We start from the raw sequence: 27289 nt of genomic DNA on the forward strand, positions 1-27289 counted from the left end.
TTTACTGATGTGATATGCTGTAATTAATTTAGATATTAATGTCCCCATCATTTATCGCCGGTTTGATCCTGCTGTTGTCATGAACGTTATTTTTGTTTCTGTAACCAGCTTGTGATAATCCCACACGGGTCCCGCTAACCGTTCTCCTTAGCCTTCAGTAGTGTTGAGATTAGTCATTTTCTGTCTTCCCGTTGATATCCTTTCCTAATTATTGCTTTCCCGTCAGCCTGCGCGTGACAGGAAAACGGGCCGCGTTCATATTAAACTCTCCCTTGGGTCGGTGGCGTCCATTTGAAGGTGTCACATGTGAAGTCTTTCTCCCATGATACGCTCCCGTTCCTGCCTATTTGCCTTGCTAATCAAGTGTGAAGGATGATCCTGCAGGCCGCAGAGAGACCGTCTGTCACGCCGTAATAGGACAGAGACACGTGGATGAACCTGTGTGTGAATACTGCCATTAACCTGAAGGTGCAGCAAGGTGTGTAGAGCGATGATGAGCAAGTTCATGGATCAGAGCCTCAAAAAAATCCACCTTGAATTTTAGGATGCCGCATTTTGAGGCGAGCGGCTGTACCTACCCCGCCGGTGAGCTTTTGTCACCTGCTTTTCTAATCATCTCTGCATATGCAGATGTGTCCCATATGTGCTTTCACAAATGATAATGTTTTATTAGATGGTAAAAGTTTTCTGTCACCTTGCACGCCCCTGTTCCCTTGCGAAGTGGCGTATTGGGAAATCATGTTTGACAGAGAATGATGGTTCCTTTTGGATTAGCTATCAGAATGTGTGAGAATTTGCTTTGCAGGTTAAGGCCATTTTTTTAGTTCCTCATGCCCAAGTTTTGTCTGTTAGAATAAAGTTGTATTGCAGTGACATTTTGTTTCCTTACTGCCAACTGCCTCAAACCAAACAATATATTATTATCTTCCAGAATTCAGTGCCATGAACCTCAAAAATCAAGAAAATCCATCTTAAACCCATTTAACCTCGGTTGTTTGGTCTTTTTTAGATACCGCTTTTCCACTGGGACCGGTGCCGGAGCTGGAGCAGGTGCTCGGTTAAGACTGGCACTCGTTCAGAACCGGCTCACGTTTCCATTGGCAGAGAGAAAAACCTGCTATGTCACCAACATGTGACCACAACCGCTTGTTTTCTCTTGCCGAAAGGCAGCGTTGATCTCTTCTGCTGACCATTTCTGAACTGACGTACTTAATTGTTGTTGTTAATGTTGTTAATTTACCTGAACTCCGAAGGCTTTTAAAAATAGGCTTGTTCGAGATTGTCCACGCAAAACGATCGTTGTATGACATCAAAGCACCACGAAAGCAATTCAAAAGCATAAAGAGTCGTCTGCTCTCCATTCGCTCTCCTGGTACTTTGATTTCATATGACGACTGGTCTGCGCAGTGCCGATGCATCTCAAACAAGCCTAATAGCTCCTTTCAAACTGCGGGTCTGTAGTGGAATCTCTGCTACTGACACCATAGGCTCCTTTAATTGGGACCAGCAAGGTTTCGGGGCCGGTTCAGAACCAGGATCTAGGCACCAGCCCAGGATTTTCTGAAGCCGGTTCCCAATTGGGCTCTGGATCTGCCATCAACACTGGTGGAAAAGTGGTAAGAGTGGTGTGGTTGTGCTGGTGGCTGCTTTTTGGGCAATTTCCAGTTGGGAAATTTTAAACCAGATAAGACCACCTAAACTGACTAAAACCAGCAAACCTGCTTAGGTTCTTTTCACTGATGGAAACTGATGCTAGTCTGTGTTCTTTAGTATCCAGACAGCCGTTTAGATTGAAACCAGCTGATTTGACCATTTTTGGGAAGCAAATAATCAGCAAATAACAGCTTAAATATTGGTATTTTCGTTACTGAAAGCTATCATATGACTTCTGAAGACTTCAGAGTTCAGAGAGTAATTTAGAATAGCAGTTGACTGATATATTGCTGCTTTTTTCAGTTTGGCCAGTAGGTGACTTTTATTTTGATAGCTGTCAGATTATGACGGATTACTTTACTGATTGCATTATTGGTTGCAGAATTATTATTATTATTGTTATTTTTAATGTCTTGTGAAAATACTATACAAAATCAATACCAGTCAACCACTGATATGAAAAAATAAAAATTAGTTTTGTCGTTTTTGGACTGTATCACTGTAAAAAGTTTTCACCAGTTTCAACTTAAAAACTTAAGTTCAGCAGCTGCCTTAAAATTTTAAGTTAAATCAACTTGAAAGTACAAGTAATGTCAACTCATAAATTGAATCAACTTAAAAGTACAAGTCATTTTAACTAATTTTATTGTAGTGAATTGAAATAACTTTATTTATTTAGTTTAAGTTTATTTAACTTAAGGCAGCTGCTAAACTTAAGTTTTTAAGTTGAAACTGTTGAAAACTTTTTTTACAGTGTAGAAAATTGCAGCTTGGTCATACTAAAATAATATTTAATTTTGTTTTGCACAGAATAAAGTAAGTCAAACAGGTTTCCCACAACATGATTTAAATTTTTTGGTGAACAATCCTTTTTTTTTTTTTTTTTTTTTTTAAATCTCACATAATACAATTATTTCAGTTAACCAAAATATAGACTCTGGCAGCCAGTATTGTAAAATTAAACCCCATCAGGGGATTTCTCGTCGATGTCCTGATCATCATCATCCTGATTTATTTTGCGATAATGACATACTGACTTAACATTTGTCAAATTTTCCCATTATTGATCCCCTTAATTTATTTTGAAAACACAGTACACAGGGGAGTAGACAGACAATTTCCTCCCAATTTCAGGAAAACATCAAATTGTCAATATTGTGATCAGAACTATGAAACAAATTTCCTGTTTGCTGTCCCCCCTAAGTTGAAATGCGATCTACACTCCTGCCAGAACATAAACCGTGTCTCTCTTTTGCCTGGCATGCTGTTTAATTGCCCTGGTTCTTTTTGATCGGTATAATTACTGTTTGTGTGCTTGTGTTTGCATCAGTGCAGAGGGTAGACGCCACTGTATGGTGCGAACGGCACATAAAATATAATGACCGCAGCAGGCTTTTGAATTAGTCAGAGACTATATTAAAACGTTTAGATGATTGATTCCATAAAAGTTAGGAGCATGTGATTGCACGGTTTCTTACTGCAATTAAAAAGCCATTTGTCTGCAAGGACTCTTTTTGCAATGAGGAAAACACAAAATCACAGTAGGTTCAGTTGGCATATTGAAGAGTCGGTTTGACGGGTTGATGAATTAGAGAGCGACATTTACTCTACCTATCTCTCCGTCTCTATTTTCTGGGCATCTTTGAAATTCTGAAAAGATGCTTTGCTAAAAAAAAAGCCCTTTGCCAGCAGAACTGTCTCTCTGGCGGGCGGCTGGCGTGTTTTGGCCGGCTCAGGCGGCCTGTAATAAGGCAGACAGGCTGGATTGGTAGCTGTGTGTGAGATCTCTTTGTTCTGACAGTCCTGTAGTTAGGGTGTGAAGCGAATAAAGGGAGTTTGATTCATTTTTCCCCCGCTGGGTTCATCACAGGCTAAAAGACTGTCTGTATTGCTCAGTCGTGTCCTGCTTTTTTGTGTGTCCAAAATAGCCCTATTAAGTGTCAAAACTTGAGCTGGAGGGAAAAAAAGAAAGCAAAAAAGAGAGAGAAAAATCACCCTCTCTTACCTTTTACACTTTCAGCCCTTTTATTTTTTAGCTTGCTCCTTATTTTCAGAGGAAAAAACAATCACACGAGCAAACAAATGCTAGACACGCTACGCCGCGAGGACAGAAGAACGCCGCATGCAAAGTCAAAGGCCGCGGAGTCCCTCTGTTAATCGCCTCATCAGCGTCGACGGGTCACGCTGCTCTGAAATGATGAGGTGGGGACGTCCTGTGTCCCATCTTGGTCACATTTAGCACTGTATTGACTTCCTGACCCGCTCTTCAGCACACATAACTGAATCCTGAGCCCATCAGAGAGGTCACGTTGCCTGCGCTAAGCGCTAATTGTTGCATTAAATTTCACCCTGTTGGCTGCCATGCCTACTGCCATGTTCATTTCCAGTTAGCCGCTTAGCTCCCGAATGTGATTTCGAGGGCTAATTGGAGATTTGCGGTGTTTCCAATGGTGTCTACGTTTTTCAGCCATATTTATTTACTTGCTTTCTTTTTTATGTGGTTATTGTCCAATCAAATTACCCAGCTGCTCAGTTTGCCTAACACACATCTGCCGGAGTCAGCAGAGCTGCGATTCTTCAGTAGATCTGTCAACATTACCGTAGAATAATAAGGTTCAAGGGCAAATGCTTGAAAGGAGGCATCAGCAAAGCACCGGCAAAGAGATGAAAGCGGTCAAATAACTGCTATGACCACGCTTCTGTGGGAGATCGCGAGTGAGCAGTGAAAAAAAACAACTTTACATGGTGTTTATGAGAAATTTAATTTGTTCTTTTATATGAACATTTCTGACATAAACAATAGCATTTGGCCATTAACACCTAAAACACAAGAAATAAAACTTGGTGTACAATCTTCATTGGTGTACAAACTAAACTATTTTTGATTTGTAATTGGTCTTCATGGTCTTCATGTCTCTGTCACAGTTATGTTGTCGCAAGGAGAACGCAGGAGTCTCAAACTTCCCTTTAACAGTCTTTAATTAGGCAAACGGAGGGGAAAATACAACTTAGGAACAATCGCTGACAAGTAACATAGTATAGAGACGTTAGACCGGACGACAACTAAGGAGCAGACAGGAACTATTGCTGCGTTCAAGTCCTCCCTGGTGAAAAAACCAGCATATGCTGGTTAGGTATGGTTTGATGCTGGTTTATGCTGGTCTTAGCTGGTCATGTTGCTGGTCAAGGGGTAAAACATGGAAAACAAGTCCACAACACTGACACTTACACTTTTACCACCTTAAATTGATCTGTTTTTACTACAATATAATCAAGCAAATGCAACTATTTTGGTGAATTGGTGGTGAATTCCTAGAGGTTTGTACGATCCCATTTGCAAGATTTTTTTCAGTGTTTAACATGATGATAATAGCATGTACAGATGGTCATGTGTGATGATCTGCCTGCTTTAAATCAACTAAAACCCTACAAATACCGTCCGAACGATGATCTGTAACGATAAGGAGGCCTCAGCGCAGCAATACTTTACACACTGGAACAGTAAAAATCTCCAATGCCAAATAGAGTCATTTTCTTTCCCATTCCTTTTCTTAGTTCATCTTCTTTGCTGAAGCAAATGCTAATTTTTCATCCCTAGTGATGCGTACATGTAGCCCACATTGGGGTGAAAGACACCAGTTAATATGGCATCTGATTGCATTCGAGCAAGCTGCGCATGAAAGCCGAGGAAACAGATCTTGCGTGCCTCTCGTTGAGACTCCCGGGATGAATTCCTCTCTGATGTGACCATAATTCTGTGAGCGGCCTAATGTACTCATGTAGTGTAATCTTTCAAACAGCAAGACACAGAATGATCAATTTTTGTCTGAATGTAAGAATGAATTTGAATGTAAGAATGTATTTGAGTTCCATTTTAAGATATAGTGTTTTATGGGTATATAACTTGCATGCTACGCTGATATATGAATGTATAAAAAATGTGTTTGAGAAACTCATTCTGCAGCCATTTACTGCAGTATTCGTATCAGCATGTTTAATGTCCCTCCTAATAAGTTTTTCTTTCATCTCTTTCAGTGGCTCACAGAGCTCATAAAATTGGTTTGAAAGAATATCTGACTGTTTGTGGAAAACCAAATGACTATTGATCTCATGACCCAAGAGAGAGAAAGAGACGAGATGTTTTTCAGTGTTTGAAAGTCTACTGTAAGAGTCGGTGCCACCTGCAACCCCGTGTTTTCAGCAATACGTACAGGCTTTCATTACTTTTCCATTCACCATTTCAAAGGGTTTATGAATTGTTGGACTTCTTTGAACAATTTGTTTAGTGACTTCGCTGACTTTTCGCTGATTTTGCGCCCTCTGAAACTCACAAAAGCTGTCGCAGTAAACGGAATTGTAAAATAAATAGTGCCGGCCATTGATACTGATTGGTCGATAGCTGTGCTATATGTAATTAGGATAAAGCATGGCTATGATCGCTTCACCAAACACCCTGTAATGACACCTCACACCTGTGTTGGGACACCTGACCATTACACCAACAGAGACATTAATGACATTCAAAATATAGACATTAATATGGAGTCAGTCCACCTTTTGCAGCTGTAACAGCTTCTATTCTTCTGTGAAAGATTTTGGAGAGTTTCTGTGGGAATTTTTGTCCAATTCATCCAGTAGATCATTTGTGAGGTCAGACACTGGTCTCAATCTCTGTTCCAGTTCATCACAAAGTCATGCTGGAATAGAAAGGCCTTCTCAAAACAGTTCCCTCAAAGTTGGAAACATAGCTTTGTCCAAAATGTCGAGCCCAGCCCCATATCATTATCCTCCTCTACCAAACTTTACAATATAGTCAGGAAGGTAGCATTTTCCAAACTCATACTTGCCCACAACAGAGAAGTGAGATTGGCCGCTCCACAGAACAGGTTTCCACTGCTCCAGAGTCCAGTATCTGTGTGTTTTAGACAATTTGTCATTGTACTTGATGTGAGGTTTGCATGCAGCTGCTCAGCCTGGAAACCTATTCCATGAAGCTCCAGTGCACAGTTTTGTGCTGACATTAATGCCAGTGGAAGTTTGGAACTCTTCAGCTTGGAATCAGCACTGTGTTGGTGACTTTTACGCACCAGCTGGGTTGTTGCTGTTTCTAGTCATTTCCACTTTCCTTCCAGTAGACTGTGGAATATCTAGCAGGGATGAAATTGCACAAACTGACCTATTGTAAAGGTGACTTCCTGTCACAGCACCATGCTTGAATTCACTGAGCTCTTCAGAACAACCCATTTTTTCACCAGTGTGTGTGTAAACACTGACTTCATGGCGATGCGCTTGATTTTATACACCAGTGGCAATGGGTCTGATTGAAACACCTGAAATCAATAATTAAGAGGTGCGTCTCTATATTTTTGCCTGTATAGTGTACGTTGATGTGTGCATGTGTGGAAACCCACAGAGAGTCTCTTTATTTAAAAAAATTCTTTTTCAGGTACGGTAGTTTTTTTTTTTTTTCAGTTCAGTTTAATCTTCATAAGGGGTGTTTAATTATTTGCATCACTCCACTTTTTGCACTTTCAGTTCCAGGCCACAGAAGTGTTGGTGCTTCATTCCATGATGTAATGTAGAGTTTAATATTTCCAGTTATCCTTAATAGATCCATTGACAATTCTTTTATTATATATATGTACAGATATTTTCTTATACACACATTCTTATACACACGAAAAAGGGTTTAAGCATAAAAACAATAATTGTAATACTGCTTTAAATTGTTGTTTTTCCAAAAAAATATTAAAACAAGTTTTCTGTTTAATTTAATTAGTTTTTGTTTTTGTGAGCAAATTTCCTAATTTACAGAAGACACCCACTAAAATGTCATTCAGTCTTGTAACAATCTTGTCAGGCATATTTACAACAAAAATCAATTTATGACATATTAAAAGACAAATTACTTTCACCCCAAATACTAATTAGCTGTAATTATACATTCTTTTTTGCTCATCTGTCAGTAGGAATTTTTTACTCATTTAAAACAGAATTAATTTTAATATGCTCCCTTATACTTGTATGCATTTTAATATGTACAAGTCAGAATAAGCAAGAATTTTTACATAAATATTGTTTTACACTGAATGACAATGTAACAATGTAACTAAATTTTGACACTTTGTTTTCCAAAAACTGATTTGAAACCTTAAAAGTAGACACTTTACTTGCATTTAATGTGCTTTCTATGGACATAAAATCACTTTTGTAAATTTCTTTTGACGTGAACATCTTAATGTCTTTGATCCTTATGCCTTTAATTTTTCATTTATTTTTGGCATTTTTTGCCTTTTATTGCGACAGTAATGAGACAGGAAGTCGGAGAGAACGGGGGGCGGGATCGGAAAAGTTCCGCGAGCCAGGACTCCAACTCGGGACGCCCAAAGCGTAACGGCGCTGTATGTCAGTGGCTATTGGCGCCGACATATCAGTCTTTATTACTTATTACGTTCCAATGAAAAAGGCATGATGTGTATCATGTTATTGCGAGGTTATTTTATTCATTTGATTTGCTGTGAAAATGTTGTGAAGTGATTTGTTATGAAGGACGAAGATCAGGAAGAGCAAAAATTGAAGCGTTTGGCAAGAAGACAATCGACAATCAAAAACTGAGACGGATGATATGAGACGTTATGAATCTTTTTTAATAAAAGCTGTTTGGAGTCAAACAGGGTGGTTGTGAAGGAGGACTCCTCTCTCTGAGCTTTCTCTTTTGAGTGCTGATGCCTATCAGAATCATTCGTCCATTTCCAATTCAAATTGGGCCTATCTCTCCCACATCAGAACCATTGATATTCCAATAATTTGTCTGGCACGGAGGGTCTGCTCTATTTTGCTTGTGTAGAAGGATGTGGGTTTGTGTGTGGCTTTACATCAGTGTGTGTGTGTGTGTGTGTGTGGGCTGTAGATTTCATGTTATTAGTATTCAGGGCAGGGACAGAAAAACCCAGGATCCACAGCTTCTTTCTTCATTCCTATGTTCGGCCTGTCCCTGTTTTGTCTTCCTGTGGTTATTATAGAGTTTTCCATTCGTCTAGATTAAGTTAGGTGATATTGGCCACTCTGTAATATTTGTCTTCATCTTTGCTGTGGTAAGAGATTTGTTCTACTCGAATTCTGCAATACCTTTCCATTGTATAACTACAGAAATCACTTTGTTGGTTGAATATGTTACAAAGGCTGCAGAGGAATCTTCTTTCTTACTGTAAATACAGTGTAAAAAAAAAAGTTAAGCTCAATCAAAAGCATATTGTTGCATATTGCTTATGACTATTGTATGTTTTGAAACAGAGGATATTTTAGTGTTTACAGACTGCTCCATTAACATTTACTTAACTTGAACCAAAGCATTCTCAAGGAAATCTATGGGGCAGGAAATTCTGGACAGTTAATGGAAGGACTGGAGATGAAAGCAGTATGTATATATATATATATGAAGCTTGCATTTTTATTTATTCAGCAGCATGTCACAGGTGTTAATGATTTGATCTTGAATTGTGTGTCCCCAAAATATTCTTGTTGTCATATACTAGTAATCTTTCAAAGGGTCATGTTTTGTATTTTGTATTTTTATTGAAGTCAAATGTTTTTCCCTTGACAAACTCCTCCTGCAGATGTTCTAGTTTGTCCCCTTCGTGTTGTCGAGAGATTTCGAGACCTTCGTCCTGACGAGGTGGCCGATCTGTTCACGACCACACAGAGAATAGCTAACGTGATCGAGAAACACTTCCGGGCGTCGTCCCTCACCATCGCCATACAGGTATGATGGGATTCAGCTGATGTACGTCCAGCGTGTTACATTTAATATGATGATCTAGTCTTTTTCAGTGACGATAACACATACTCTTGCATCAGATTCAAAATATATCGTACCAAGTGGCATCTGTAAACAAATACTGTAGGAGCTTTTGCCTATGAGACAAAACTAACTGTTGTCAAGGTCATTTTTGGTGGACATATGACATCAGTTTTCTTTAATTTCACACAGGTGTGCTAAGTAACCGCAGGTGTGGAAAATCACATTGACAATGAACATGTTCCACTAACTTTTGACAGTTTCCAAAGATTTATTTATTTATTTGCATGTAACTTTGTTGTAGAAACCTGCTATACACACAGTCTTCTACATGCTTTCTGTCATCTGATTGATAGTTTATGATACTTACTTGATACTTGATGGTTACTTGATAATCCGTTGCATATTTTTAGAGAAATCGCGTCAAGACGCAAGTATCAAATATGGCACTTCAGGGTTATTTATTAATCTCTCTCTTTCATTATTGCATTGCAATCCATTATATTTTGCCACAAGCAAGCTATAAAAATCTCATTTTATTTTTTTTTGCCATATAAATATCAGCATATGCATTAAATTGCATATTTTTGCTCAGTTTGGCCATCTGGATAAGTCTTTGTGTGTGAGGTCCATATATTCACTACATTATACTATATGAGCCATAAAAGCCTGGTTGGTCAAATATGACATATGATGGGAAACCAACAGCAGCAATAATAACAAAACAAAACAAACAAAACACATGAGAACTGGCTATTTTTTCATATGTCAGGCTTTACACACTAAAATAAATGGCTCTTGGTTTATTATTTGGTTAAATATTTAATAATAATAATAGTTGTTTACTGTATAATGCAGTGGCATTCATAAAAATGACAAGTAAAATTGTAAAAGTCTATGACTTAAGAATTAAGAAGAGCGAGAGAGAGAGAGAAGTCAGTTTCTTTTCTGCTCAGTACTTTGTAACAGATACATTTTGTATGCTAATTTCAAACAGTTACCTATTTCAAAACACAAAAACCAACAAAAGAAAATCATTTCATTTATCAGACAAAAGAGAATAATCAATATCCTTTGCTGCAGGAGTTGATATGAGATTAGATTGACTTGCTTTCATGAAATAGTGAAAGGCTGTTCTACAGATCTACTTTCCAAAAAGGTGATGCATCTGAGGTGTTTAATTTTCATGTGGAAATGAAAAACAGGAGAATACTGAATAAATATTTTAACTTTTGCACTTGTGTAAGACCTGCAAAGCAATTTGCCGTGCAGAAAATAATTTGTATTATTATTATTGTTATTATTGCTCATTTAATTTGCATTGCATATAATGCTAAATGATAAACCTACTTTATATATTATTTGTTCTTTGTTATTTAACTAAACTATTAACTATATTTATATTTAGTTGAATATTTCTGAAGTTAAAGTGTAATTTAAGCGTGGCTCAAAAGCATTAAGAAAAGAAACGAGACACTTTGACATTCACATAGTCACGTGAAAGTGCAGCGATTCATTTGAAATTAAAATGCTCCTGAATTATTGACAGAGGTATTCCTGAATTCCCAACTAATTATCTGCTTCTGTTCCCAATAGGACGGACCTGAGGCGGGACAGACGGTGAAGGTAGGGTCTTAATAAGTGCTCCCTCTAAATTTATCATGAGGCTTCTGTGACACTTATCTTGTATTAAATAATAATTGTATTTCATTTACAGTCCTAAACCCTTTGAGCATGTCAATTATGCATGTGTCTGGTTTAAAATGCTCCGTCCATATCTTGTGGGCATCGTGACGCCGACTGGCTTTGAGACGGCTGACTGCACGTTCAGAAAGTTCCTGTGTTTCTGACTTTGCCCAGAGCTGCGCTCGCGGCCACTGGTGAAGTGTGGAGATCTCGTCTGAATTTCCTTTCCTCCAGTGCCTGCTTTCAAATGATCTTTCTTGCTACCTGTGAGAAAGTGCAGCAGACGTGTCTAATAGACTTTGTACATTTATAGCAACATTTAGTTGAGAACCAGTGTTAATTTTGTATCCTTTTTCACTTGAAAATTGGACCGTTTTTCTGAGTGAAACAGTCAGCTATAAAAAATGTAGCATGGAACGGTTGAGTAAAATATTACACTTTGATGACAAACAATGCTACAAAGACGGGCTTTCACAATTAATAATGCGCACTGATGAATCATGCACAGTGAGACCAGGGACGTTTATTAAGAACAAAACAAATGACGACAACCTTTTGTCTGTCCCCGCACAGCCCGAGCAGCTCCGCCGGTGATTTTGAGTGATTTCTGTGGCCTTTCCACATTTGCTGCACTACTTTGTGCACATTATCTAATTGAATACATCAGTTACATTGTCTTTCATGTGTGAAGTCATATTTAATTGCATGTGGTAAGGCGTATTAATTATGCATGTATAGCAGCTTCCACGAGAGCAGTCTGGCTGTGGCCTGAGGTGTGGAGCTGTATTAAAATGGCAGTAGTGTTAATTATGTTAATTGCGGTGGGACTGGACTGAATTCCAATGCCTCTTGACAGAATTCCAATATGTGGAACATGAGCAACCCATTCTTCTTTGAACAGCAGGGCAAGTTACTTTCAGTCAGTGAATCGGCTTAAAAATGACAAACTCCATCAGCGTTTCTCCCCTCTTATAAACATCTTTCAGTTTTTTTTTTTTTGGAAATTTGTGAAGTCACTTTAATCACAGCCAAAAATTGGCTTTTCATTGGAGTGTTATTATAGAGGTCTTAAAATAAATAAGTGGCATGTTTTCCTCAGTCGGAGCAACAGCTCTTCAGAAAATGAAAGAGCTGTTAGGATTTCTTCTCCTTAACAAGCACGTTTAAGTCAATATCACAGTATTTCTCTGATGGGCACCCATTTAAAGGCTTGGATTTGCACTGATATTCATCAGTATTTGTGACGTCTGCGTGCCCAGTGTTCTTGAAGAGAGGTCAGGTTTTGCGGAACGCGACGACCGCTGAAGGCTTATTATCACAGCCTCTATAATCAGCTTTCATTACAGACTGAATGTTTAAAGCTAAGATTTCTTTACAGAAGGAAAGTTATAGCAAAAGACTTTAAGAAAGTCCCTTCAGATGCCACCCGTAGTGGATGTCATTTTAGTTTTTGAGAAACACAGACTGGGCTGTGTTTCCCAAAAGCAATCATGGTCGCAAATTCCATCGTCACCAATTCGCTTGTTAAGTCTGACGTCAAGCGTCACGTCTTCCGCGACTTCCTGGTTCCAAGCGCTCTATCAGATGACACGAGAAAACAACAAACGGTACTAATTATCAGTGTTGGGGAAAGTTACTTTTAAAAGTAATGCATTACAATATTGCGTTACTTCCTAAAAAATGTAACTAATTACTTTTTTATGAAAAGTAATGTGTTACACTACTTGCGTTACTTTTAAAATCCGGAGAGGGCTTGCTTATTTTTAATATAAAAGTTATATTTTCAGCAAATGTATAAGCCTTTTACACTAAAGTGAAATGAATCAGCCTCAGGCTGAAGGAAAAGTAAATTCATGTCTGTACAGTAGAACACAGAAAAAGAAAGTTCAACACACACACACACACAAAAAAATAAATAATGAAGCACAAATGTTAGTTTATCTAAAGTAATTTTTCTTATTAGTATGGTTGAACTGGATCGTCAAAGATCAGCAGCAAATACATTGGTTAACAAAATGGGATTAAATAAATAAAGGATATTTGTGTTATTTAACATTTAATTATTGCAGGTTTGCATCTTGCAGTTTTAATTCATTTTGATGAAGACTGAATCTGTTTTTTTGGATGTTCACATTTAGTCTAGAACTAAAGTATTATCATACACACAGCGCACACAACGCCTCTGTGCTTCTGATTTCTCTCAACATGGGGACAGGAGACTAGTCAGTCAATAAATAGGGAAAAAAAGTAACTGGCGTTACTCAGATATTTTCTTGTAAATGAAAAAGTTACTTTACTAGTTACTTTAAAAATGTAATCTGATTACGTAACTCATGTATCACCCCCAACACTGCTAATTATACACTCACAATGTGATATAATACTACCAAAAAATGATACCCGTAAAAAACATACTGACATCCCAGTGAAATACAGTGAAAATATAAATATAAATAAATAAAAATCAAAGTTATTTGTGTTTGGGACACTTTGAGCACAGAGACTGTAGTTTGAAAACGTTTAGTTTCAATGTTTAATATGAATAAACAGTGCTCATAAACGGCCGCTGAGATAGTATTATCAAGTGAAATGAGTTGGGGTTTGGATCTGCAAACAGCGTTTGTTGGTGCATTCAATGAACGCATTACGCCATCACTTAACAAGCCCATTGAGATCAGTGGAACTAACGACCATAGTTAGCTAACGATGCTTTTGGGAAACGTACCCCTGTTTGAGAGACTGTAAATTTCATGAACAAAAAAAAGTATGAAGCACTGTTCACAAAGATGTAATTTCAAGCCAGTCAGCTGTTTATTGGTCAACGTGGTGAATTCACGTGAACGACTGAATGTGATGTGAAATCTGAAATCAACCACATATTCACCCCCATTTTTTGTCATCAATTCAAGTCTTTCGAAACTTGACTTTTTGTCTTCTATTGCAAGAGTTCAAACAAGTGACTCATTATGACTTTTGTCTTTTTTAATGCAGTCCAAACTCGAAATATTGGAGAGAGTTGTTTCTTGTACAGCATGTTTCCTAAATGTCTGTAAACACATTATGGCTTTTCTCTTATGAAAATGAACCATGGTTTTACTACAGATAAAACCAAAAGAACATGGTTACTATACTTAAACCGTGGTAACTATGAATTAGCCATGGTTTTGGTATTCTAACCATAATTTAACCATGGTATTTGTAGTAAAACTGTGGTTTTATAAATAGTAATCAATACACCAAAAAACATGGAAAATATGCTTTTACTTTATAATCAAACTATCAAACTCAAACTAAGTGTATGCGTTCTAAATTATTTTCAGTGTTTACAATTAATTGTAATTTGTCATCCAGTTTTATTTTGCTGTAATTCATATCTTAGTCTTAAGTCTTGCGTTGATTTTGCTGTGTCTTATTTGTAAGGAGCAAATTATGAATAAGTTATTTCAGGGGAGGGAAAAAGATATTTACAGGAAAAGGAAACAACAACAACGACAAGCTGCTAATTACATTTCCTTGATCTTCTCACTTACCCACATTCATCTGTGGCAAATTGGCATGACTGAAGTCATTATATTGGTTTTCTCAAGGTCACGTGACTCATCAGGATGGGTTTGTGCAAATACAGCTGGATACACACTGAGACCCTTGACACCGACTAAACATCCCCTCAGAATTAAGAGGATCAAATGAAAATGCAGCCATTGGCAGTAATGATTATTGTATTTTATTTTATTTTGTAGTTATTGTAGATTTCAAATGTTACAGTTTATTTTCACTGAGAGTCTTCCAAAACAATTCAAAATTCTATTGGCTTGGAAAGGGTGTTTTTAAGCACAAAAAAGTGCATAAAAGAGCAAAAACAGGGAAAAGGATGTTGGGCAGCACCATAAATATTCACTAGTGCTTAATGGATGGGTTTGGAGGCTGTTGGTCCTCCTGTCTATTTGTTGGTGTTGTTAATGTTGCTTTTTCCCCTCCGTCTCATCTCCCTCATGCTCATTAGCCCCACACAGCACGCTGGGAACATCAATCCTCCCCAGCAGAGAAAAACAGCATCGCTATCATTCGATTAATGGCAATGCTCGAGTTCCAGCGCGCTGCCAAAGACCCGTTCTAAATCACTACCTCTGCCCACGACGGCCCCGCGGATTGGAATTGAGGTCGGTTCGTTTCGCCGAGGTTTCCAGAGCTCCTCCGTGGTTACGTTTGCCTGTTGCAGTCGATCTGGGATGAAGACGGTTCATCCGAAGCCGATAGTCGAGATTTTAATTCAGCGCAGAGGCCAGCTGCCATCTTGCCTGACCAGTTTCTAAATCATGTATAAAATAAGCACCATGAATTATTGATTGGCCTAAAGTCTCGCAGTCAGGACAGTTTAGAGGCTGATTTGATGTGCCTTGAAAAATGCCCCCAAACAGAGCCGGTGTAAAATGGCGGAAAAACGATTGCGACTTCTCCCCGCGGAGCCTCTTTTAATCTTTATTTTTATTTGCCAATTTAATAACTCAAGCTATTTTTCCGACGATGTGTGCTCGCAATAAGATGGTGTAGATTGTCAATACAAAAGTGGTCAAAGAGAAATGGATTTTAGTGTTTGTTGTTGTTTTTTTCCCAAAATGGATGAACCCAGTGACCACAAAGCAGTGCGTTCCTTTAAAAATATGCTTTAGTAAAATTATTAATTATTATAAACACGCATGCATACCTGTTTAGAATAATGAATCATTTTTAATGTTCTGAACACCAGTTTCCTTGCTCACCAAGGCTGCATTTATTTGATCAAAATACACAGTTAAAACAGTAATATTGTGAAATATATATTATAACTTGAAACAACTATTTTTTATTTTAATATACGTAAATTCAACTATTATTAGCACTCAACTATTATTAATTATTATATAGTTATATAATTAATGATTATTAATTATTAATAATGTTTTTTTTTTCTCCCTGATTATGTGATAGTAAAGACTGGCGATTAAAATTTTGCTTTATTCTCACAAGAAAAAAATACTACTACTAATAATTAAATAAATAAATAAATAAATAAATTTTATATATGTTTTAATGTCTTAATGTTTCACAATATTGCAATTTTTTGTGTTTTTATAAATTTTTAACATTAATAAAAAAAACATATTTTTAAAAATAAAAAACATAATTCTTCCGAACATTTGCCCACAGTGAGTATAAATCTTGCTATATTTTAAGAGATGTATTACATGTCGTTAACATAAATAAACAAACAAACAAATAAATAAATAAATAAAGAAAGAAAAGATTTATATTTATATTTATGTATTTGTTTGTTTTTTAGTTAGATTATGGGTAATATACTGTTCAGTGAGTTGTACAACAGTTATACACTATAAATCATAATGCATTATGGCTATGAGTAAAGAAAAAAATATTTGCTAAAATTCGGACTGCAGTATATATGGGTAGTAGGAAGTACATTTTTGGCACAAGAAGCATCAGTCCTTATTAAAAATAGTACATATTTGTGGACCCTTAAAAAAAGGGGGTGGAGGGGGGAGACATTCTTAAACCAAGAAGCACACTTTCCATAATTTATAAACTAATTTCAAACATGGAGTTACTCAGAATTAGAGCCCTGCCTAGTTGTTTTATGAAAACAGATTATGGCTTGCATATAGCACATCTGCTATGCTAAAGCATCGGCTCCATTCATCACTCACATTATTGCAATCAGGTGCTCGGTGCCGGCAGTACGAGGAGGACAAAAAAATGGATCTATGATTGAATAAAGGAGCAGCACTCTATAGAAACGAATACATTTTTACTAACCTCTCTGCCTGGAGCTATATGAAGACAGAAGACAGATCTAAGTATTCATATGGTGAAATTGGGTTTCCGTATACTCTATCTAGCAGAAAACCGGGGAGTGACTTAGGAATTCAGTCATTTGTCTTGCTTTGGATGGTTATTTATCTCGCCTGCAGTGTGTGATGCTTCTGAGTTAAAGAAAACTCCTCAGCATATTCATCATTAGCAGCATAACTGAGTTGTGTTTGGACTCTTCTCAACAACGGCTTGCCATTTGTGACGGATCTCTAACTTGTTCCATCATCATTTGTGAGCGAGGATGTCCGTGTTCTAAGGTTTTCAGGTTCTGAAGTGTTGTTTGCTTTTCTGATCTCCATTAGGCTGTACCGACAGACAGTTTTGAGACTATTTTTGCTGGTTATTTTGGACTGAGAGATACACACATTGTGTTCCAGTTATTATCATTATCTTGTTGTTGTGCTTTGTCCATGAGAAAACATATCCACAAAATGTGTCTCACTGTATGATTGTAGCTCGGCTGGTGTGCACACACCTGTCCAGAGGTCTTGTTATTATTGCATTTACATTGATCAAATAGCCTCTTTCTGCAGCCCTGCCAAATGTGGACCTTTTACCAAATGCTTTTACCAAATGTGTTATGAGACACATCCGGGCCTGCATGAAAAATGCTCAGGTAAAATAGAATGTGTGCTGTTTTGGCCAAGGGATTAAAAAAAAAAATGGTGACAGAAACAAAAGAACACACTTTGAATTCTGAGAACAAATTCAGAACTGCAAGATGTAAATTCTGAATTTTGAATCTCGCAATTTATATTTTTTCCCTAAAATTTTGAATTAATATCTCTCAATTAAAAAGAAAGAAAAAAGTGAGATATAAGGTTGCTATTTATTTTTTTATTCCATTATTATGTGGCTAAAATGGGCCTCTGTAATGCTGCACTTTTAGTACAATTATAATTATACTGTTTCAAAAATTTCAGCTTGGCAGTTTTTTTTTTTTTTTTTTTTTTTTTTTTTTCCTGACGTTGCTAATCAGCATATTATCAAATTCGGCTTTGATCACAGCAATTTTAGTTTTTAAAAACACTGAAATAGAAAACAGTGATTTTAAATTGTAATAATAATTCATAACATTTTTTTCACTTTTTTGATCAAATAAATGCAGCATAAATGCAAAAAGATGCCTAAATAAATAAATAATTTTACTGACCCCAAACTTTTGAGTGGTAGTGTATAATAATAGTTGTCAAATTATCAGTTTAAATAAATAAATAAATAAATAAAAGGTCATTAGGTAATACCACTCTGGACTTCCAAAATGGTCTTGGTTTATTTTGTTGTCTGGATATGTTTGTCATGTTCACATTTTTTTTCCATCATTCTTGCAAACTGTTCATAAACCCCTAAAATGAACTGGCAGAGCCATACTCTTTTTTTTTTTTTTTTTTTTTTTTTTCGTACTTTTTTTTTTTTTGTTTTTTTTTTTTTTTTTTTTTTTTTTGGACTGAGCTCTTTGCAATGTTTTCTGAGATTGTCTTACATTTGGCCAAAAATGAGGTATATTAGAGGCATCACAATTCAGTACCTATAATTTTGAGATGGTATTTGTGTCGCCAGCGTGTCTGTAATGGCCTGAAATGCTTTGCAGCAAGGCAGTATACTAAGTTTTGAGGCAGTGTAATGCTGCCGGATGACTCCGGGAAAGACGTCTGTGCCTCTAATAGGTAGTTTAAGCTGTGAGCCTCCGTTGCTTTTGACCCCCTGTGTCTTAATTGGAGGCCAGCTGTTGGTGACAAAATGCATTTGTCTACTTGTCTGACTGGATTGAACCTAAACAATATAAATAGCAGCGTGGCCATTTTGCACATTTGTTCGTCGTCAGAAGCTAATTAAAAGACATCTGTTTTAATTAGAAAAGCGGCACTTTACAAACCTTTTATTCCAGTAGAAGTTGGTTGCAGCTGCAGATTATTTTCCTTTGTGGAAATCAGGCTTGAAGAAAGGTATTGTACGTTTATAAGGTTGGTTGCAAACTAAATTACCAACTCGATGAGTTGTGAGACGACGTTCACCTCGTTCAACCGTATGTCTTCAACCATTGAGGAAAACATGTTTTAGAACAGCATGAGAGTAAGTAAATGATGACAGGATTTTAATTTGGGGATGAAATAGTTCTTTAACATGGTCTGTTACTTGAATTTTGCTGTTTAAATACTTCAGATGAAACAAGGCTAATAAGATCATGTGCAGGGTAATCCACAGTCTTTGTCATGTAATGTGAGTTAGAATAAATGTCAGACTCTGACCCCAAAGTCTGGTCCGTATTTCGCTGCGGCTTGTCACGTTGCTCCTAAAATCACCCATTTTATCCTTCCAATTTTCTGCACTATTCAGTTGGTGGCCCTTTGCCACTCGCTCTGGTCTGCTGAGCTTTCCTTCTCCATGCTAAAAAGTCTTCTTGATGAAATGGTTTGGTGTGTGTGTGCTGTGTTTCTTCACACTTTCCTCAAGGTAGATGAGTTTAATAATGCAGACATTATGCAAATGCACTCATTAAATAGAAAATGCATTGCAACAAAGCAGATGCCTCCAAACATGTTATCTTGTTTGTAACATTTATAAATACTTATTCACCAAGCCTGAGCTGTTTATCACAACAGACTAATGAAAAATGAATTAAAAAGCACCGTAATTAGGTTATTGCACTCTGGTAGAGTTCAGCACGATGCAAAAACCACCAAAGAGTTGACGATTTGGACGGCAGATGATAATGTTGTTTGTTTATCTGTGGTTTTGATTTATGTCGGGCTAAAGATAGGCTCTTGCTGACTAGACGAAATAATCAGAATGGGCTTTGTCATCGAATCATGTTCGTTTAAACTTTACGTGATTTTTTTTCAAAGAGACACCAGTCGTATCGTCATTGTACCTGCTCTTTTATTTCTCCAGGTTTTTATGTATGCTGTCCACGTTACGCTGTCACGTCACTTGTCTTCACGCAAAAAGCTCTGATACATTAATAGCGAATGATCACACATTACAAAACTACAGGGGAAGGATGGTGACAGGCCTCCATTTTACTGTCTTGATGTGTGACTTTGATTTTTTTTTTTAAATACTTTTAAATATCTTTTACTGAGAACTTCAAAGGACGGCGACAGTTTTACATCTCTATTTGCATCTCCTTTTCCCCGCCTTTTGTTAAGCTGTCGACTAGAAATTCCAGTGAAACCAGTACCTTTCCATTTTTGCACGTCAAATGTGACAAGCAAGGCAAACATATGGATTGGCTATAATATAATTTATAAGCAAGTTTTTAATTGTAATACCACATTAAATTTTTTCCAGGTTTCTGTGTGATAGAGAAAGACTTTGAAAACCCTTTGTGATCGGAATGCACACAAATACTGATCTAGAGACTGAATTGTTCAAATAATATTTTTAATCTTCACAAAAATGCTAAGAATTATCCACATCTGACCTTTCATTGATGGCTCAATGAAAAATAGGAATCCTCACAATAATAAAACAAACAAGCAAATGTATATTTATTCAAGTCTAGCCTTTGAATTATGTGCCAAGTTATTGGGAATTGTATTCATGCATTTGATTTTTTGAACCTGTACTGTATTCAACAACAGGTTAGATTGAGTTATTTTAACAATCAATCCAAGCACAGGAAACCCAGGAAAACATCAAAAAAAAAGATTCTTCTTGCACATTTCGCAACACTTGAAATATGAAATGTCCAGAGTGTGGCGCTAAAAACCTGTTTAGTTTTATCACAAACGAATGTGATTATAGCAAAATTTTATTAAGTTGGTTGTTTTATGTATCGCAGCAGTTTGGAGATGAAATGTCCAGTGAGTGATGCTAGAAAGGTAATAATAACGGAAATAACATATAACCTACACTAAACCCTATCCTAATCCTAACTGCTAGTGTTAAGAAAAGCAAACATGAGATAAAATGCTATGTAACCTTACTTCTACAAGTCTTTGAAACCCACTTTTATGACTCTTGTTTCACAGGACTCGTAACCGAGTGCTCTGCATTGCAAATTCAGTGTTGTACCAGGAGCGCTACCAAGCAAGTTTACATTTGAAGCTGGTTATGTGATGGAAACATTAAAATGTTTATTAGTTTATTAAAATGTGTATTAGTTTACAAATCATGCACTATGGTAAAAGCACTTTGGGTCATAGCACAGCACTGTACAACGAGCCACGCAAAATTACTCTTTATTAACTGGTAACACTAATCTGGCCCTGTAATAAAAATGTGTGTGAAAGGAATCAAATTCATTGTTGTTTTACTGTCTGTAGTGTTTATTTCAGATAGAAATCCTTAATTAGAATTTAAAGACATATTTTACATTTTGAACGCATGTTGAATGTACACATATTAAACTATTAAAATGTTTTAAAATATATATTTTCATTTTTTTAAATAATAAATTAATATTTCTTTAATAATATGTTTTATTTAATTTTATTTAAATTTATTTATTTATTTTTTTTATTTTTTAATTTTTATTTTATTTGAACACATATCATATGTTCATGTTTCCTTAACATCATGTTTTTTAGGGAGTTGCACCGCATGACATTTTACAACCATAACTAACCCATATCTGATATTTTTGGAGACTCATTGACTGTACAGGGCCTGCAGGGATCTTTTCTATGTTATAATTTTCCTTCGCATGTTGGTTGCATCCCTTGACTTTGCTGGTCGTACCATATGACTTTACTAAATAAATATATAACAAATATAACAAACATTGTCCCAGATAATGCATCCAGCAGTCCCAAAACAAAAAAAGATAATGCACAAAAAGGGCTTGAAAGGACTGCAAATATGTTGGCTAGGCACTGTATACACAAAACCAAATGTTTTGTTCATTAAAACGGAGCGTGTTCTACTGGGACTCAAATTACGTTGCTAATGTGCACCGAAGGAAAGCACAATTTTACAAACTAACCGTGCAGATGGCCAAGTTTGTGACAGCATATTGCAGAAGGGAATACGCTGAGGACATCTGACAAAGTCAATTTAAGTTTTAAAAGCCTAAAAAGAAGTAGTCTTAGAGGTTTACGAATGCACGCTCGGTGGAATTTACAGTAACTCTTGCATGATTTAAGAGAAGTTAACACTGAAAAGCTGCCAAAAGACTGTGTTGTAATGAAGGAAGTGATACGGAGGGCGGTAGAGCGTACCTGTTCTTACTTTCTCTGACAGTGACCTCAGCTTTGCTGAATGAACGATTTTTGCCATTAACGTTCCTCTGTTCCTCTTTTAATTACAGCATGTCCATGTTCACGTGCTGCCGAGGAAGACTGGAGACTTCGAGAAGAATGACAGCATCTATGACGAGGTGAGGTTCGAGTGTCAAACATGTTCCAGTTCATGTAATACATAGTGTCACATATGCTCTATCAGTACAATTAACTACATTCTGTCATCATGCAAATCTAGATTTTTTAGTTCTTAAAGGGACAGCTCACCCCGAAATCAATATTATGTCATTCCAAACATATATCATGCAGTGTAATCCTTCCAAGTGTTTTATTTCCTGATTTTTTTTTTCACTCTGACATTTAACATGTAACTGAAGTATGTTCTTACTAACGCTAGCCTGAATATCAGCAGGTTCATATGAATATTCCACTCAACCCATTTATAAGCCTTGCTTTTTTAATTCCCAAAAGTGCTTGGAGAGAAATGAAGGGCCTCATCAACAGTGCTCGACCGGTGCATGATAAATTAGCTTGTTTTTAATTTGCATGTGGTCATGAGGGTTATTGTGGAGTTTTGCTGTATATATTTTCAGCGTCCTGCACTGCAAATGAGTGAGTTTTTTTTTCTCTCCCTCCGAGTCGTTTTTGTCCTCCTATAAATAATGAGTGAGGGCTGTCCCCCTTTACCTTACACTGTTAAATGTTTTATAAGCTAAACTAGACGCATTTACTCTCTCATAAAGCCTATTTAAGAGGCGACGAGTTTTAGCATCCCACTGCTGCTGAAGATTAGCGAAGAAATGTTTTTCAAGCAGGTCCGTGCTAAGCCCCGTTTCTTGCTGTAGTAATGGTAAATGGCAGGAGAGTGGGCGTTGTGCTCGTATGAAGGGTCGTAATGTCACATTTCAAGCCAAAGGTTTTTCGTGGACATTTCATTTTGCGCTGATGTGTGAAATGATAAGTAAAAGCATGAACTAATTATCTAGAACATGACAATTCAGCTTGCTTTTTCTCTGGCTATTTATGGGGCAATCTTGTCAAGAAAGTCTTGGTCATATTTCACTGCAAAATCAAACAAAAAGAAGATATATTTTAACTCCAAGAAAATGAAATCTATATTTTTTTTTTCTTTGCTTCATGACATTATTTTCATTGTCATAATTTAAAGGGAAAGGAAAAAAGAAATTAATTAATAATAATAATAATAATAATAATAATAATAATAATAATAATAATAATTAAACAGTATGCATGTATGTATTTACATAGAATTGTAAAAATTATATATATATGTATATATATATATATATATATATATTATTTATTTATTTATTTTGACAAATAATAATTTAAGCAGCAGTTTGTTTGTTTGTCTCTTTGTTTGCTTGTTTTGACTTTTGAGTTAAACAGAATGAGATCTGGACACGTGTTTACCACGTACAATATAATGAATCATGAATTACCCAGAATACAAAAACAAATAAGAGCTTTTTAACCAATTATTAACAAATTATTACAGCTGTAGAAAAGAAAAGAGTTTACATTGATAAATGACGTCACACTCAGTATTAGTGAAAGTGCAGTTTTAAAGATGCTATTACCTTCATCATAACAATTATGTTGTGAAAGTGAATACTTACTGTAAATCACAAATCATGATAATATGTGTTCAAAAAGAACTGTCAAAACAATACAAATAAAAATGAACTGAACGGAATGTCAACAGGAAAACATTAAACCTTGAAATCTAACAAAAAGCATACATTCGTTTGCTGTTTGTGGAACACCAGTGTTCCTTCACTGAGTTTACTGTATATTTTAACCATATGGTAATGTTGGTAAGACCGACATGACTAAATTTTGTCCAAAAATGGCAACAGCTTCTGCACAAAGATAAGAGCATAAATCCACATCCTCGCTCATATGTGTGTAGAATGATCTCCTTAGGATGAATCGCTTGTCTTGCAGCATTCCTCATTTTTATAAGTCGCTTTAGATAAAAGTGTCTGCATAAGAAATCAGTGCTGGGGATTGGGGAGTATCTAACTACAAGTAGCAATGCAACATACTAAACTAATATTTATTACACGCTGATTCATCACAGTAACTTAACTAACCTGTTTTTCGAATCGGACTACGCTGGTCGCTTTTTGTTTTTGCGTGCAGCCTACAAGAGCAGCTCAGCAGATGGGAGAGTTCTCGCTTGTATGTTATGGAGCAAATTATAGCAATTACTCTTTGCAGTTCTGCAAAGAGACTTTAACATCTGTGCTTTGAAAGAAATATTTACGTGCAAGTCGATGACTATTTTCGTTCAGGCCTTAAGTGAAGTCTTCTGAGCTTCCACTTCTTCAGTTGTGCACAGGCCTTTTTCCAAACACAGGCTCCACATCTTGAGCCGTCACAGTTAGGGTGTTTATCCGGCGCGGTTAACAATGGGACTCCGGCGTGCGGTTTTATTTGTCACTTTATTGAGACAATGTGACATGCTACAGTAGACTCCTGCGGTGTGGTCATAAAGAGCCTGACAGCTCCTGTGTGAAAGATACAGTCTTTGTGCTCCCGCTCTGTCTGATGTACCTGATGGCATTTCCACTTTCTTTTGCAGTGTCACCCTGACAAAGAAAAGACTATCGCTGCTTATCATACGTGTTTTGTCACGATTTTTCTTCCCTTCACTCCTTCCCTTTATTGCCTTCTTTATATTTTTCTCTTTTAATTTTCTTGTCAGTCAATCGAATGCCAGCAGAAGGCAGTTTATTCTCCTTTCAAACCTCTTTAAAAGGATAGTTTGCCCAGAACTAAAACTTCTAGCATTATTTGCTTGCACTCGAATCATTCCAAACCTGATTTATTTATTTTAAATTTTGGAGAGTTGTGATGGCCGCTCTTTATTTATGCAATCTCAATGAATAGAAACTGGGGCCTTCGAGTTTCTAAAAGGACACAAAACACTATTCAACTATCATAAAATGCATATGAATCGTGCTCTATATTCAGAGTTTTCTCCTTTGTGCGAGGAGAAACTGAATATATAAGTTATTCTCTAATAGTCTTAAGCTGTTAACTGCTGCAAGCAGATCAAGTCATTCAATCATGAAAAAAATCATTCAGACCAATTTGACTGAATGAGGACGTATTACATGAACTCTCATGCACATGTCTGTGGATAAAAACTTTAACTTCAGTCATATGGATTAAAAAAACTACAGTGTATATCATGCACAAGCGGAGATGGTCACTCGAGTCACATTTTAATAGACTGCAGACTCGACTCGACAAGAAAGGAATATTTTAAACATTAACGACTGGTATCATGAAAAAAGATTTCTATGCCTTCACTATATCTGCGTCACATATTTCCTTGTTGATGTAGATGGGACTCTCATCATAGTATTTAATGAAGTCTATCTGGTGCAAATAATTATGGAAAACAAAACGTGTGGGTTTATACATGATTCGATAAACAAGAATTAATCTTATGTGAAATTTTAGATTCACAAATGAAATGAGTTCAAACAAAGCCACAGCAGAACTGTGTTTTGTTCCTAAATTAATCTACATTATGTTTCTGAATGAATCGAGTCAATGATTCAGTGAGCAATTCATAAAAACACTTGCTTTGTTTTCCAAATTAAATGAATCATTTGTTTGAAGGAATCGGTTGAAGGAATGACTGAATGACTCTCTCACTCATTTAGACGGCGACTTGCCGCCACCTACTGGAGGTTTCAGTTTCATATTTTGTATCATTTAATAAAAAAAAACAAAACATGTTTCAGTACTCATTTAAAACCCATTAATGCCAATGATGCTATGTGGAATCAAAATATTTATTTCTAAAGCAACTTTTTGCATCTAGTGGCTACATCATGGTATCACACATGATTTTGAATATGAACAGGCGTCCTCAAATGAATCATTTTCCATTTGTATCTTGGATTGACTCTAGTTGAGCTAGAATCCTAGTAGGATCCCTGGAACGTATTTTGTCTTTAAAATACAAGCTTGTAAATAAACAAGCTCGGAATTTATTTGCAGCAATTAATGAAATGACTCCAGGCTCGACTCGGGCTCATGAAGTCTCCGAACTGGACTCGGATTTCAGATGAAAGTCTTAATTGACATTTCATGGCAATTTTATGATTCTTTTTATGGTTTTGTGTCCTTGTTGCAATTGCATATGAAAAATCCAGCAGTGCAGTTCTTCTTTTTTTGTGTGTTCTGTTTACATTTGGAACATAGTACGTAATCTGTGAATAATGACAGCATTTTTATTTTTTGGGCGAAATAATACTTTCCTAATTCAAGATTCAAGTTTCAAAACCTGTCACTGCGGCAGAAGCATTAAATGGGATGTTGGCGCTGGACTGATTCCAAGAAACAGGACTTTATTTGTTTGCAGTCTGTCATTTCTCATCCCTAATGTATTAAATGGCCATTTGCTAAATGATGTGTTGAAAGATGCCGCCATGCTCATGAAGAAACAATAAAAACAAAAACATGACTATAGAGGTTCCTGGTTTCATGGAAGGATTTCTAATCTCACCAACTCCATCCTCAGCGTAAAGGTCAGTGGTTTTCCAAGATAAGTGTTGTGACCTTTTTTAATCATGAGAAGAAAAGCAAAAGCGTTGCACTTTAACAGCTGTAAATTTGAAAGAGGGCCGTGAGGTTTTAGGCTTCGAAACCGTAACTTTGAATCATTTTACGCTCCTTAAAGGGTTACGAAACATTAAATGTTTCATGGAATACTATTTTCATCTTCTGGGTTTGAAATCAACTTCACATCCACATCACTGGATTTAACAGATGACAACATTTATTTATGAAACTGTTTTGTGTATGTGTGTGCTTCGTAATGTTACTTGTGATGTTATTTGTAATATTAAAATCCAGTAACAAATCTGAAATCTGACAATTTGGCCTTCAGTTATCTTTCGGATTCACACCATAAAATTCAGCCTTGCGTGAAGTTTTTTTCTTTCTTTTCTTTTTGGCTACTTTTAATGGCTTTGCTGTCAAGAGCAGAGCCACACATCTCGGGAACAGAACAAGCACTCTCCACAGGGCTACTTAATGAGGAGATATTAAAACGACA

At 36.5% G+C, this 27289-nt stretch overlaps 1 protein-coding gene across 1 annotated transcript in view; it reads left to right on the forward strand.

Moving 5' to 3' along the window:
• Nucleotides 1-27289, forward strand: part of fhit (fragile histidine triad diadenosine triphosphatase) — a 266649-nt gene that overhangs the window by 196306 nt on the left and 43054 nt on the right. The window contains exons 4-6 of the mRNA XM_051123419.1: nucleotides 9270-9415; nucleotides 11048-11077; nucleotides 22257-22325. Of these exons, the coding sequence (XP_050979376.1) occupies nucleotides 9270-9415; nucleotides 11048-11077; nucleotides 22257-22325 (245 nt within the window). The remainder of the gene's footprint in view (nucleotides 1-9269; nucleotides 9416-11047; nucleotides 11078-22256; nucleotides 22326-27289) is intronic.

Source organism: Labeo rohita, chromosome 11 (genome assembly GCF_022985175.1).
Source record: "Labeo rohita strain BAU-BD-2019 chromosome 11, IGBB_LRoh.1.0, whole genome shotgun sequence".
Taxonomy (NCBI): domain Eukaryota; kingdom Metazoa; phylum Chordata; class Actinopteri; order Cypriniformes; family Cyprinidae; genus Labeo; species Labeo rohita.